The 13,476-nt window shown below is 42.4% G+C and overlaps 2 protein-coding genes across 3 annotated transcripts in view; both read right to left on the reverse strand.

Moving 5' to 3' along the window:
* Window positions 1–523: 523 nt before the first annotated feature.
* higd2a (HIG1 hypoxia inducible domain family, member 2A) lies at window positions 524–2,437 on the reverse strand. The gene is made up of 2 exons (XM_086105754.1): window positions 2,218–2,437; window positions 524–929 (listed from the first exon to the last, which is right to left on the reverse strand). Exons 1-2 carry the CDS (start codon window positions 2,420–2,422, stop codon window positions 763–765), a joined length of 372 nt encoding a protein of 123 aa, XP_085961880.1. The 5' UTR covers window positions 2,423–2,437; the 3' UTR covers window positions 524–762.
* Window positions 2,438–3,583: 1,146 nt separating this feature from the next.
* The window catches only part of ankhd1 (ankyrin repeat and KH domain containing 1), a 40,228-nt gene continuing 30,335 nt past the window's right edge, over window positions 3,584–13,476 (reverse strand). Inside the window, exons 29-40 of one of the 2 annotated variants that reach the window (XM_086105756.1) lie at window positions 13,129–13,325; window positions 12,888–13,035; window positions 12,686–12,800; window positions 12,371–12,523; window positions 12,130–12,279; window positions 8,817–10,347; window positions 8,459–8,642; window positions 6,011–6,136; window positions 5,632–5,883; window positions 5,138–5,322; window positions 4,277–4,444; window positions 3,584–4,203 (exon numbers count right to left, since the gene is read on the reverse strand). In XM_086105756.1, coding sequence (XP_085961882.1) covers window positions 4,144–4,203; window positions 4,277–4,444; window positions 5,138–5,322; window positions 5,632–5,883; window positions 6,011–6,136; window positions 8,459–8,642; window positions 8,817–10,347; window positions 12,130–12,279; window positions 12,371–12,523; window positions 12,686–12,800; window positions 12,888–13,035; window positions 13,129–13,325 — 3,269 coding nt within the window. In that variant the 3' untranslated portion in view covers window positions 3,584–4,143. Of the gene's footprint in view, window positions 4,204–4,276; window positions 4,445–5,137; window positions 5,323–5,631; window positions 5,884–6,010; window positions 6,137–8,458; window positions 8,643–8,816; window positions 10,348–12,129; window positions 12,280–12,370; window positions 12,524–12,685; window positions 13,036–13,128; window positions 13,326–13,476 lie in introns of both variants that reach the window. The other variant, XM_086105755.1, reaches the window with a different exon arrangement.

Here is a 13,476-nt window from a genome sequence, read left to right on the forward strand (position 1 = left end):
TGGTCAATTTGCACAGTATTTCCTTCCCTTCAATATAATGACACACTCTGGCTTCACATGGATGTCACGCTAAGTGGAGATGCTAAATTAGCCATGGGTGTCACAATGTTCTGCGACTAACTGGAAACTAGTCCAAGGTGTACTACAACTCTTGTCCAAAGTCAGAACCTAATAGTTAGGGGAAGCACTATAGAAAATGGATAGTTGCCTGGATTATAATAGTTTTTCATTAGTTTTCAAGTGTATTACTTTTTAGTGTGTGTGTGTGTCACTAAATATTGTGCAATAATGTAAACTAAAATTCCCAAACGACTGTTCCATCATTGTTCCGTATGCTAATACCAAAATTAATGCATTCCAATTGACCATAAAAGCTTGTGTATGTAGAGAACTGACAAAGATTATAATAGACACTCTCAATATAATTATAGTTTTCAAAAAGTAAAACGTAGGTTAAATTTTTCTTTTCATAAAGGCACTCCCATATTTTATTTTGCATGACATGTATGTATTTCAAAGGCACTTACGTGGGGGTATCATTTTAATAAAATAATTACATCAAAGCAGAGAAAATACAGCACAGTATCTCTTGGGTAAGCCACATTTGAAATGACCAAAATCTCTTTCCCAATAATAAATAAGGCTGTCCGACTCATTGGTATATGGAGAATGTATACAGTGTACGGTATATATTTGCACTACATTATTCCATTCCTTCAGTCTGTGAATGGAAGAATGTACAATTGCAGTGCCGCCTCTTGCTCACTGTTTGGGTTTGAGTGCGGTGGCAACGACGCCGACGATGAGCGCAGCGACGGTGAAGCCTTGGGCGAAGATGCGGCCCCGCATCAACAATTGCGACTGCCTGGTTTTGCCCTGATGGAACGCTCGGAGGCCATACATCAACGCTCCCGCCGTCCCCAAGCAACCTTGGCGACATACAAAAAAAAGTGGCATTAGCTCAGCATGCATTCATTACTTTAGTTGGTATCAGTGAACAAGCAATTTTAATGTTACAGCGGTTAATACATGCAGCGATGGAACCGATTTTGTATGTAGGTCGGCAGAAAATCTGGAACTAATTTGCACGTCACACCACAAATGCACAAACGAACTGTCAAGACCCAAACCTTGGAACTCAGGCTGTGGAATTGGTGCAGTTAATTAGCCCTTTTTGTTTTAAATGCATACATCCTCCTGACTACCAGGGAAAAAAAATGTTGTCCAATCACATTTATTCTGAAATTCCCCAATCAATGTGAAGTAATTGGACTACTCCAAAAGAAATTTTTGAAATCCCACTACATTTTTTAAACAGGCTCAAATACACTTAAAACAACTCAAATAACACTTTAACGTGTTCATAAGAGTCTTATAATTAAAATGCCAACAACATTTCAAGACAAAATGTGTTTAATAAAAAGTATTACTTTTCCTCTTCCCATAAAAAGTGCTTGCACTGAGGGAAGCCATGTTCTTACTTTTTCTAACCCCTACAAATGTGTTATCATTGGAAAGCACTGAATGTCCTCTTTAGAGTAACAAAATGAGTTAATGCGATTGGAGGCACTGGGTGGGAGATATTTAGGTTCACAAATGTCCTCTACAGAGGACAAATTTGAACTACTGGTAGTCAGGAGGATATAGTGGAAACTGCCCAGTTCTAGTGCTAAACAACTTCTTTGGGTGCTGTTCGTATTATAGTTTTATAATCTGCAATGAACATTTTTGGTGCTGAAAATTATTACAAAAATTATAAAACAGTCAAATCTTCTAATTCATGGCTTTATGTTTGTAAGTATTAAGGAAGCAACAAATAAGTTATTTTATCCATAATATATATGTTTTCATTAATCGTCTGATTAATCGGTGACCTGATTTTTCATCTGACAAATATTGGACTCTATAATTTATTGGCCTCAAAATTGACCAGTAAACACTGTATCCTAGACAAGCATATACTGTAAGAGCACAACTAACAGATTTACTGGGAAACCAAAAAATAACTAATCAAATGAAAAACGATCAATTGTACCATCATGCCCATCTAACCCACCGTCGCTAAAATGAGCAACATATGGGAGCAGCATCAATTAATGACATCCTTTATCAACTTTGCCTAAGAAGCGAGGTCCTAGACGAAGTTTCGCTTGATGTTGTGTAAGATTAAAAAAATACAAGTAAAAACTTGATCGTAAATGGGCTTGTGTAACTCACCTATTGGGACGAACGGGTTGTCCTTGGTTTTGCGCAAGAACTTTTCTTTAAATGTTTCATCTTTCACCACCCGTAAAGGGCTGAAGCCCTCGATGACCGGAGGCTTTGACGGGTCAAACGGGATGCTTTCCATCCCCGAGGCGGCTGTCGTCGGTGTTTGGTCGACGACAGCTGGATTTGCGGACGCCGCCATGTTTGCTATCATGAGAGCGGAAGCTCAGACATTATACAACCACACTTCAGTAGGACTTCCGCATCGCGCTTCAAGATAAAAGTCTCGTATTCCGACGTTAGCGACAACTACAAACACGTTACGACAGAAGCAAAAATACGCACGATTGACAACTGCGGGCTACTAGTACTATTAGAGACAATATTCAACTAATTAATATCATGCGCTTCACTAGTTGTCCTACTAGTGAGGACAATGTGTATGGTATGTGTGGGCAGATCGACCCAAATAATATTGATACCAAGTCACTATAAATACTGGACCGATATGAACACTGCAAGATTGATACAGTAGTTTGTGTTGATTTCGGGTGTGCTGCTGCAGTTTCTTCAAACAGGCAACAGCTCACCCAACTGAAAAAAAAAATCTTCTGCATGGGGTGACTATTTTACATTTAATGAAAAGCTTTGGGAACTGTTTAGCTTTTTTCACACTTTTTTTCCATTGAGAAAACAAACACAACAAAGCTTTTTGTAAATGTGTAACTGTACTAGTTTGTGACGAGTATCAACTAAAAAACTTGTTTTCCATTTATCCCTTTGTGCTTTTTGTAAAGGGGCAATTAGATGACTCATCTATCTACCTTAATGATACACATTTAATGAAATCAGCATTGGTAAGGTCATACTGGACATATATATTTTATTTCTTCATTATTTGGGGCAGGGCTGGTCCGATATGAATATTGAACTACTGCAGCACAGAAGTTCATGAACAAGGTTCAATTGCTGAAGTGCGCCAAAGTGGCACTAGAAATGGATAAAAAGTATTACCGGTAAGACAGTCGAGCTGTTACTGTTTTAATCTTTGAGAGATGGCAAAAATAACTGAAATGTGGTTGCACAAGTGTGCAACCACATTTCACAACTGGGATATTGCTGTTAATAACTAGTCATGCTCAAACTCAGTTTAAATACAAGTCAGCACATATCTGCCAATTAAACGTGCCTCTGAAAAATCCCAAATAAATTTGAGATGTTCTCGTAGGCTTTCCTGACTTTTTTGTGCTAACACTGTTATTTTGAACTGTTCAAAATTCCACCTTGTCTAATGCCCCAGTTCCATCTGAAGAAAAACTACACGTTTAACTGGAGGTGTGCTGTTTCGTTTATATCAAGACAGACAGGACACAAACACTTTTCAACCTTTTTATTGAATATTAAGGTAAATATTTCACATTAATACAGGCTACATAAAGTAGAGCCACTATACGACATGAAATTTACTCTCATTTTAACCCTTTTTAGTATGTAAACAATTATACATGTATTTACCACTCTAAAAGGTTCTGATTTCACTTAAGGTAATCATCAACTAGGTCTGGGCCGAGTTTAAATAGCTACTTCATGTCCAGCCTCTTGCAGCCAAAGAACGGTGAATGCGGCTTTAAGTCAAAATCGCTAAACTATGCAGAACGGTTCCTGTTGAACAGGCCATCAAACATTTTGTTTGAACCATCAGACCACTCAACTTTTCTCCTCCTTCCAAATAGGCACAACAAGAATGGGTTCGGGAGAACCGCCAACTCTTAAACCTCTGCTCTGCAACTCACACTTCTCTAGTCGTGTTAATATGTTGTACTTTTGTTTGTTCTTCGTCATAATTGGTCAGAATCATCCGTCGGTAAGCTGTGTTTTTCTTTTTTGTAGGGGTTTTTTTTTTTGGTTGTTTTTTTTGACTGGGGACGACGCCATCTAGTTGACGTGATTCAGGTGTACATTGCCCACATGTGGCGCCCAGGTGCCAGGCCACATCTGAAGGTGGGAAGCAACAAGTCAGTCATACGTTGAGCGCTGCATGATGTGACATGACAATATGGGACCCGACCTGCTGTTGTGGATCAGTGTTGTCTGCGTTGTTTGGGACCACTTTGATGATGGGGCTCCACGCGGGGTCACCGGCATGCAAACCATTGTACATGGGTCCCCCGGGACCATCTGCCATTGGTGGATGAGGGGGCAGCATGGTTCCTCCATACATTGACATGGGTATTCCCTGATGCAGAACAGAACACATTTTTATGCTTAGTGGTTTTCTTTGTTTTTGACCAGCATAAGTCCTCATTTTATAAATGTGTTAAGTTCATACGCCTGTGACATAACCCAAATTTGTAGGTTAAGAACAGTACACTACACCGGTAGTTTGAGCCACACTTACATTTCAGTAACCAGCAACTATAACCAAAAACATTTCAGACGTAATACGCAAGTATTATCTTTACACAAAGTCAGGGTACCAATAGTGCTGAGGTAGCAGCAAAAATAAAGTGACTAGTAGTGCAATCATTTAGTATTTGTTGAATATTGCAACAGAGAAAAAAATTGGCCTATGTTTTGGGAATTTGAAATTAATTGTCTTTGTCTTAAGTTGTTGTGTTACTGTCCAACTAAAACTTTGCAAAGATCAACAGCAAATTTGAAAAGAGCTCATATTTGTCAATTAATATCAGCTAGCCGATTCATAAATCGGGTCCTATTTAAGTATTTCAAAAGTTTAAATGTGACTAATCCTGTGGGGCTCCTCACCCCCCTCCAGATTTCTAAAAAAATGTGTATGTTAGGTAGGTCTGGATGAAATCTCCCAGGAAAAACTGCTTTACTGATGTTATTGTGCAACGTTCATCGCTTCCAAATGCCAGTGTTGCCGTAAAACTGAGACCCCTTGAACATAGTTATCGCTTTGCTTTACCTTTGGGAAGTCCATATAAGTGTTGGGCATGTGCTGAGGCTGGTGAAAGTTATTAGCGGGGTTAGCGATGCCCGTGTCATCCTGCTCCATGGGCTGATGCTGAGAGAAAGCCGACTGCTCCGCCTGCAGCTGAGGATGCATCATGTGGCTACCCATCAGGGGCTGGGACCAACCAGACATGCCCTCTGTAACAACAGGTTACAGTTTTAGCAAGAGTACAAAAAAAAAAAAAATCTAGTGTGAATATTTTTGAAAGGATTGCATTAGTTTCTACAAAAAAAACAAATGCAATGAAAAAAATGAATGTATAGACATTGTAGTTGTGGTAAAAACAGATTTCTGTGCTTTTCTCAAAAAAAAAAAGGATATTTATCAGTGACCCCCAAACTATTGAACACTAGTGTATATAATACATTGGTGCATTTTCATGGAAAATTTGGAATTATCTGTTTGACCCTACATTTTTGAACAGTAAATAAAACGGGTGGTCTAACCTGAAGCACTGCCAACACCAAATGACCAAATGCCTCCCTGTCCAACCGAGGCAGTGTAGCTGGTAGTGAGGAGAGGGGGGTTCACCGAGCCCGTCTGTCTGATCCTCGCCAGTCTTTCCGTCCCGATGGGTGGAGGGACCTTCCGGTCTTGCTGCGAGGAAGCGCCTTGCTTGGGCTGGGGGGGCGGGGCCACGGCCGAGGTGGAGAGGCTGGAGCTTGATGCTGTCGATGGAGGCGGAACTGGAGACTCGCCTGATGGAGGGGAGAGGGGAGGGAGATTCAGTATTGACATATTGAGAGCAGACTTGACAGGCAGAGTGTCATTTACTGAGGTCTTTACTTTTCTTAACCAAACATAAAGCCATATTGCGGCTCCTACCAGATGTGGAAGCACTCCAGGGGTGGGGGGAAAAGTGCTGCCTGCTGAATGAGGGCGTGCCGACTCCCGTGTGACCATGCAGATACACCGGGCTCCCAGAGATACTGGTGGCATAGCTGGTCAATGCTGTGGGTACAGACAGCATGCATTTGCCGTTTGGATGAATCTCTTAGTCGACATCAGGGATGGGCAACTGGCAGCCTACATACACTCAAACTGGGCCTCGGTTACTTTTTGAAAAATAAAAATGTTGAATGTAGAAGAGCAGTTTCAAGTTGTAACAACAGTGTTAACCACTAGATGGCATTCATCACCCAAGAGCACCTTTAAACCCCAAGACTGTTATTGTAAAGTGTCCTTGGGTGTCTTGAAAGGCGCTTATAAATAAAATCTATTATTATTATTATTACCATTTCTGGATCAGAAGATATTGTATGTTCAACAAATTTAAACACAAACCTATTTGCTTAAAGACACTATTAGCCATGAAAGATTTCAATTTAAAAAGCAACGACTCCAATAGAAAACCTATACAGCTATTATTCCCCATTTTCACAAGAAGCATTGACCGTTTGTTTGCAATGCACAAGTTATTGCAGCAAGCTTTGAAGTCAAGATGGCGCCCGAGTAGGCAGCCGTCGGCAAGTGCTCTCATGAGGCTTGCTTTTTTTGGTTTGTTTTGTCACTTTGTGTTTGTTGTTACGTCGTGTGGACCTGATGTGGACTTTTTTCAGCATTTTTTGGCCACGACATTCATCAAGGAGGAAACTCTGGATAGTGGATTGGAACATTAGCAACTAGCAACGATGGAGAAAAGGAAACAACTAACACTTGAGGATTGTTTTTTTCGGTATAAAAGCGTTCTCAAAACAAAACAACAAAGTAGATGGTGTTTGTGTGGAAGAGAAGATGACGCTTCGGTCACGTAATCGAAAACAGCACCCGTCAAATGCACAGAATTTCAGCCTGCGCAAATATCGCGTGCTCCACACGGCCCGCATAGCTCACGCCGAGTTTCGAGTTCATCTGATGAAGATCGGCTCAGCGATGACGGCAAAGAGGCTGCATGCGCCTTCGCATGGCCGACGCCGGGCTCACGTCAGCGATTCGCCGGAATTGTCTCGTAATGGCGACGGCTACGTCAAAGATTCGCCGGAATCGTCTCGTAATGACGACGGCGAAGACGATGAGTTGGAGAGCGATTTGGATCCGGATCTGTCGGACGAATACGTGCCTTCGGACATAACGGAAAGCAGCTGAGAGTCCTCGCCAGAGCCGCTGGAATGAGGAGGTAACTGCTGACTAGCTTGCAAGTTCCCATTCAAAACTTCATCACTTCTTATGCCTCATCAGTCAGTTTTATGCACCGCTACATTCCCCTCTACAGTATCATATAAAGTTGCCAGTAACACTAATCATTTATGTACAGTTGATACGTCTCGTAGATGTGGATGAAAATATGCGCCGTAAATGTGCTGACTTGCATGTCGCCATAGGTTTAAAAAAAAAAAAAAAAAAAAAAAACAGGACACATTTGGTCCGCTCAGCTCTGCTAAAACCACTAGTGTTCAATTCATATTCCATTTCATTTCAAATTGGATGCTGAGCAATGTGTCAATTACTGAATCAGTTAATCGTGTACGTGTAAAATGATTGTATAATCATGTACATGTAATTTGATTGTATAACAATTTACACTTAAATGACTGTGACAGACGTGATTCCGGTGTCTCCGGAAGGGAGGCTTCTCATTGTCTTCATATACCGGTACTCCCCACCCACCAGACAGCCAACTCCAAGGGTACCTGGTTGATCTTGCCAGTAGCATTCTAATGGTCTCAAAGATTAACCGTTGCAAGTCTAATAAGTGCACACGCCCGTAACCTAAATTTGGAACTTTCCAAGCCTTTTTATGATCTCAAGGACTCACCAGTGTAGTGAGAAGGAAACTATCACAAATAACTATAGATATTTGGGTCTTGTAGATCTGGAACATTCTCCCTATTGGTGATAGATGTAAAAAGCACTCTTGGTACTTTATAAAGATCTGTAATATCCAACCTTTCCAACTTGCGGATGTATCGAATGTCCTTTTCATCAAAGTGAGTTGTCAATTCACTCAGATGAAATGTTGACTGAAACACAAATTAAAGTCTTTTGCCTGTCACCGGTACTACATTGCCAGCTTGACTACATATACAAATGCATGCGGCGATCAGTCCGGAGCTCTATATAATCAAATCAGCCTCTATATATAGGTTCAATTAAAAAAAAAAAAATTAAACTATGCGCACATAATTTTGTCCTTAATTAAAATGGCATTTTTGTCAAACATCTGGCTAGGAAGTGTGCAGCTCTTTGTGAGGGGTTATCTCAATTGACTATCCCTGGTCTAGATGGTAACATAAAAAGAATGAAAATGGATCCACTGAATCAACTTGTTCATACCTATGGGGGTGTTAACCATCCTCTGAGAGGCAGAGCGGTAACCTGGAGCTTTGGAGTTATCTGGGGGAGGCGGAGGGATCATGCTCTCCATCTGGCCCACGTTAACGTAGGCCGATGGGGCCGAGTACGACGGCTCTGGAGGCGAACGAGCAGGAAGATGACCCCACACCTGATTGTTTCCCACCTGCAAGGTGAACAAAGGACTAAGTACTGGCATGAATAGTTTCCATTTCTGAAATCACATTTCTAACACAAAGTTGTGCAAAAAGGGCCATGGCTTTTGTATTTGTTTAAAAATGGCCACATGAACCTCAAAATGGTTGATCGCTCTTGGACAGAAGCAGTTGATTTGTCGTACCTGGTTATTATTATCAAAGATACTGCTGAAATTGAAGAGGCCTGCAGGACCGAAGTTGGGTGGCATTTGCTTGCCTGCGTTAGCCACATGCTGAATTTGGGAACCATTGATCATGCCGAGATTGGCAGAGACCTGAAGGGAGCTTTGGGCCTGGCTTTGAGCATGCAAAGGCAAACTGGTAGATTGGGAGGTCTGGTTTTGGGTCTGTTTTGCAGGTTCCTGCTGCGGATTGAAGGGCACGAACACAGACTGTGACTGCTGCTGCGTCTGCATCTGTTGCTGCTCGGGAAGGGAATAGTAAGGCCCTGGTGGCTGCATACGATGGGAGACTCTTGGCGCGGGGGCTGAGAAGTGTGGCAACGTGTTGTTAGGGTGTGCAACATTGTGTGAAAGGACAGGAGGTGGTACTGCGGTGAGGTGGGAGTTGGGCTGGGAGTTAAGGAGTGCCGGGAGAGGTTCCGTGGATGAAATGGAGGAAGATGGGGCAGGCAACTGCTGCCGAGGTTCTGGTTTGGGAGCCAAAGCCACAGTGGCTGCAGTGAAGCCTGCCGAAGCAATGCCGTCGCTGGCAGAAACGGGCTGATTCTCAGTATGTTGAGGGGGTTTCTCTTTTCTGGCAGTCAAAACAGCACTGGGCTCCATTTTAACTTGCTGGAGGGGAGGCTGCGACATGCTTCCGACCTGCTGCTGAGAGGGGTTAAGTGGAGTCGTGGAGGAACTGTGGTGTGCCGGTGACCCAGTGCCTCGCACCGCGTGGCCGCTGCTGGTCGCAGAAACGGCGACAGACACGGATGTGACAGCGGCAGACTTGGGATCAGGAGCGAAGAGTTGTTTTCGGACTGAGGAAGGGGTGGCGATACTTGGCTGAGGGTTATACGGCGTGGGATTGGGGGTGAGAGGCGTGGCAGAGGCAGCAGATGAGCTGGGAGAGCTGGTGGTTGAGGTGCTGGTGGCAACTGCGGAGCTGGAGGTGTTGCTGTGCTCACTGGGGGTAGAGTTAGGTCTGGCCGGGCCAGCGGCGCTGCCTCCATTGTGTTTCGGGGAGCTGTTAGCGCTGCCAGGACTCACAGGTCGCACAGGGAAGGGACCCCAGGTACTAGCAGCGGGAGGGAAAGTGCCACCAAACTGTGCCATGGGCAGCCGAGGGTGTCTGATCTGGTGCATGGTCTGAGCTGCCAGTAGGGCCAGCTGAGGATGAGCGTAGGCAAGGGGCAGTGATACTGGGAAAGGTTGTCTGACATTTGATGACAGCCCTTTCCCCATCTTTCCTCCGGCCTGAGAAGAGGATGATGAAGAGGATGAAGAGGGCTGAAACGACACGCCTGTGGAGGTAACCAGTGAGCTGAGGGACTTTGGTCCCGAATTTGAACCACCGCTGCCCCCTGTGCTGTTGCCAAAGGACGAGGAGGAGGATTTGGAGCCTGGTACTCTGATGTGATTGCGAGGGATCAGATCTTCAAGCTCTTTAGCTGGGTCTTGGATTAGCGCATTGATCAACTGGACTGCATATCGTGTAGACTCTGTGCCCCCCCTGCAACAACAAAGCACACTTTAAGCCGGCAAATACAAATAAACTCCAATCATCACAAACTGGTTAAAACTGCCAAAGCAAAATTGGAATGAATGACATGATGCGGACCCGACAACAATTTTCATGATACCTTTCACAGCTAATCATTATTCAGTCCACAAATAAAGTTGAATAATTTTGAAAAGTCATCTAATTGTCAGTCTCCCCCCCCCCTCAATATTACAATTTAATATACAATTCTTTTTTTTCATGGATTTTGTGGCAAACAAATGATTCTTGAATTGTCAAACACAAATGATGTTTCATTACAATAAATAGTATGAGATTTGTTGTACATAAATGTTTTGGTATTAAAGGTTAGGACCGTGTTTCTCAAATAGTGGGGCGCGAGGCTCCGTCAAGGGGGCGCGTTTGACCTTGGGGAACATGCTTTTTTATTTTTATTATTATTTTTTTTTTTACTGTCCTAATAGTGCAGTGGCACCTCCACTACATTAGGGAGCAGTGGCACTCTCATTGGCGGAGTTTGCGCAGGGAGCATTCGAAGGGAGGAAATGTGACAAGTCGTATGGCTTCACTGTGACCACGGTGGCAGACGAGAAAAGATCGGTGTGCTTACTGTGTCTAAAAATATTGGTAGTGGACAGCATGAAGCCAAATAAATTAAGGCGTCACTTAAAGACATTACACCCCAATCACGCTGATAAACCGCTTGAGTTTTTTCAGCGAAAACGTGCCGAACATTGCCAACAATCATGCCGCTTTGTGACTGCTACTTCAGTAAACTAAAATACAGGTCCCGGCTACACATTGAGCAGGAGCTGAGAGTTGCTGCGTCCTGCTTCAAACGTTGTTTCAAAAAGTTGTGCGTTGCAAAACGTGCTCATTGTAGCCATTAATCCAGACATCATCTTTGATTAAAAAAAAAATCAGCACAAATTATTTTATATATTTTTGTTTTGCACGTTAATTTTTTAAAAATATTGTGCTCCTGAGTTAATGTTGGTGATTAGTTTGAATGCATTATTTATTGATTTTATGTAATTTTATTTTTCAGTATGGTATGGTTTGACGTGGTCAGTCAAAAAATGTTTACAATTTAAGGATTTCGTTTTATTTTTGCATTTCAAATGCACTTTAAATCTTTTCTGTTAGTTAATAAAGCTATTCTTTGTTGTAAGTTGGCCCATATTTCTCTTTTTTTATTCTCTTATAGTTTAGTAAGAATACAATGTTATGCAGAGGTGTATTTAGAACAATTTTATAGACAAATGATACTATTTTTAGTCGCACAGGGTTGGGGGGGCACGAGATGTTTTCCTCTTCTTAGGGGGGGTTAGGATAATGTTAAAATGAAGATAAATGAACCATGAATCAATAAGAAAGAGAGTATCTACTTTTACTTAGTAAATAAACACTGACTTGCAGTTTTTTAAGTATTCACTACAATGTCAGAAAATTCTACCAAACAAGTGTGTAAAGAAAATATACTGTATATATTTTTTTTATATAAAACATATATAATCTATAGCTTTATCACTTCAACTTTTCATGAAAAAATGATGTGCGTAAACATGTGGACTATACTCACTGACCCTTATCGAGAAATGATCAATACATTAAATTGATATTTATAGATATATATTTAAAAATAGTAATTTTTAAAAAGCCTACCAACAACCAAAATGAAGCACCCTCTCAAAATTGCAGAATACGATTAGAAAAATCACATTTTAATCCATTTGATATGAATTTGCTTAATTGTTCAGCCCTAATGTTTACCTTATGGTGATCATCCTTTCGCCGTTCTTGTCTTTCTGTTTGTCTACATCGATATGGGCTCCTGTCACGTCTTGAATGGCCGTGATGTTGCAGCCCCCACGGCCCATGATACGCGACACAACAGAGGCTGGCACAGAAAGTTTCTTAGATCTGGAAAAGAAGCAAAAAGGCAGAGTTAGCAAAATACAGTAGACCAAATGTGTCATCGGTACAAAAACAAAACAAAACAAAAAGCACTTACCTCCTGACAACCTCCTTCCAACCTTCTTCCCTCTTTTGTCCCCTCTTGGGGCTTGTAAGACTAAGCTTACTGTTGGGTGAGATAACCGGAAGAGCCATGGTCTTAAATGGTGAGGGCAGAGGGTTTGAGGTGGAGTCATGCATGTCTGGAGCTCTGTGAAAAAACAAGCAGTTTAAATTACAATTCACACCAAATGTAAAAACTGTTAAACACATTTTGGCATTCAAATATTAAGAGTTAAAACCAAAACACAGCTATGGTTGGTTGTTTGTTTGAATGCAAGAGCATCCAATCATCCACACACAGCTGACTCACTTTTGTGTTGGTTTTGAGATGGCGACTGTGACCTTGTCCATCTTGGCTTCTGTCAGAGGCTGAGGGCAGTGCCTTTTTTCTGGGCCAACCAAAACGGCCTGAGTTTGGGCGACCCCTGAGGAAGGGGCAGAAGAGGATGAGGATGATGAGGAGGAGGACGATGTAGACGAGGTGAGGTCAGGGAGGTAGTTGAGCTCCTGACTCTTTCCGCCACTGCTGCTGCTTTCACTGGCGCAGTCGGTGCTGTCCAGAGGGTCAGAGTCGCTGTTGCCACCTGTCACACCCCCACCTCCTCCCCGGGGCTCCCCATGGATTTTGTTCTTGTCAGCCTTGTGCTGTGCTAGTGCAACCTATTAGATGAAACAGTGTCAGATGGAATTGACATGAAATAGAAATGTCGGTCCATAGGATTTATAAAGCACAAATGGCCAAGACCTTCTCACCTGCTGATCCTGTAATATTATAGGTTCATTTGGCGAGTCCTTAGTCTTGTTCTTTTTGTTCTTGCGGTTTGTACTCGGGGTCGTGGCTACACTTGCTCTCTTCTTCCCAAAAGCTGTGGTGAAAGTGGCTGAGGTGGCAGATATCCCAATGGTGGTGGTGGTCGTTGCACTGGGAGGCTCAATAGGAACCTCCGATTCTGAGAAAGGAACAAGTAAATGTGAGAAACTAGTGACCACTACCGTACTGTTACTGTTATTGCCTTGTTTTTTCTTTCTTTTTTTAAAGAAATATGATCTCTTCATGGCAAGTCAGTTGATTCTTCTCATTGTTTTAGAACAGGGGTGCCC

The sequence above is a fragment of the Hippocampus guttulatus genome, chromosome 2 (genome assembly GCF_054856545.1).
Source record: "Hippocampus guttulatus isolate MCC_2025c chromosome 2, RoL_Hgut_1.0, whole genome shotgun sequence".
In the NCBI taxonomy this organism is placed as follows: domain Eukaryota; kingdom Metazoa; phylum Chordata; class Actinopteri; order Syngnathiformes; family Syngnathidae; genus Hippocampus; species Hippocampus guttulatus.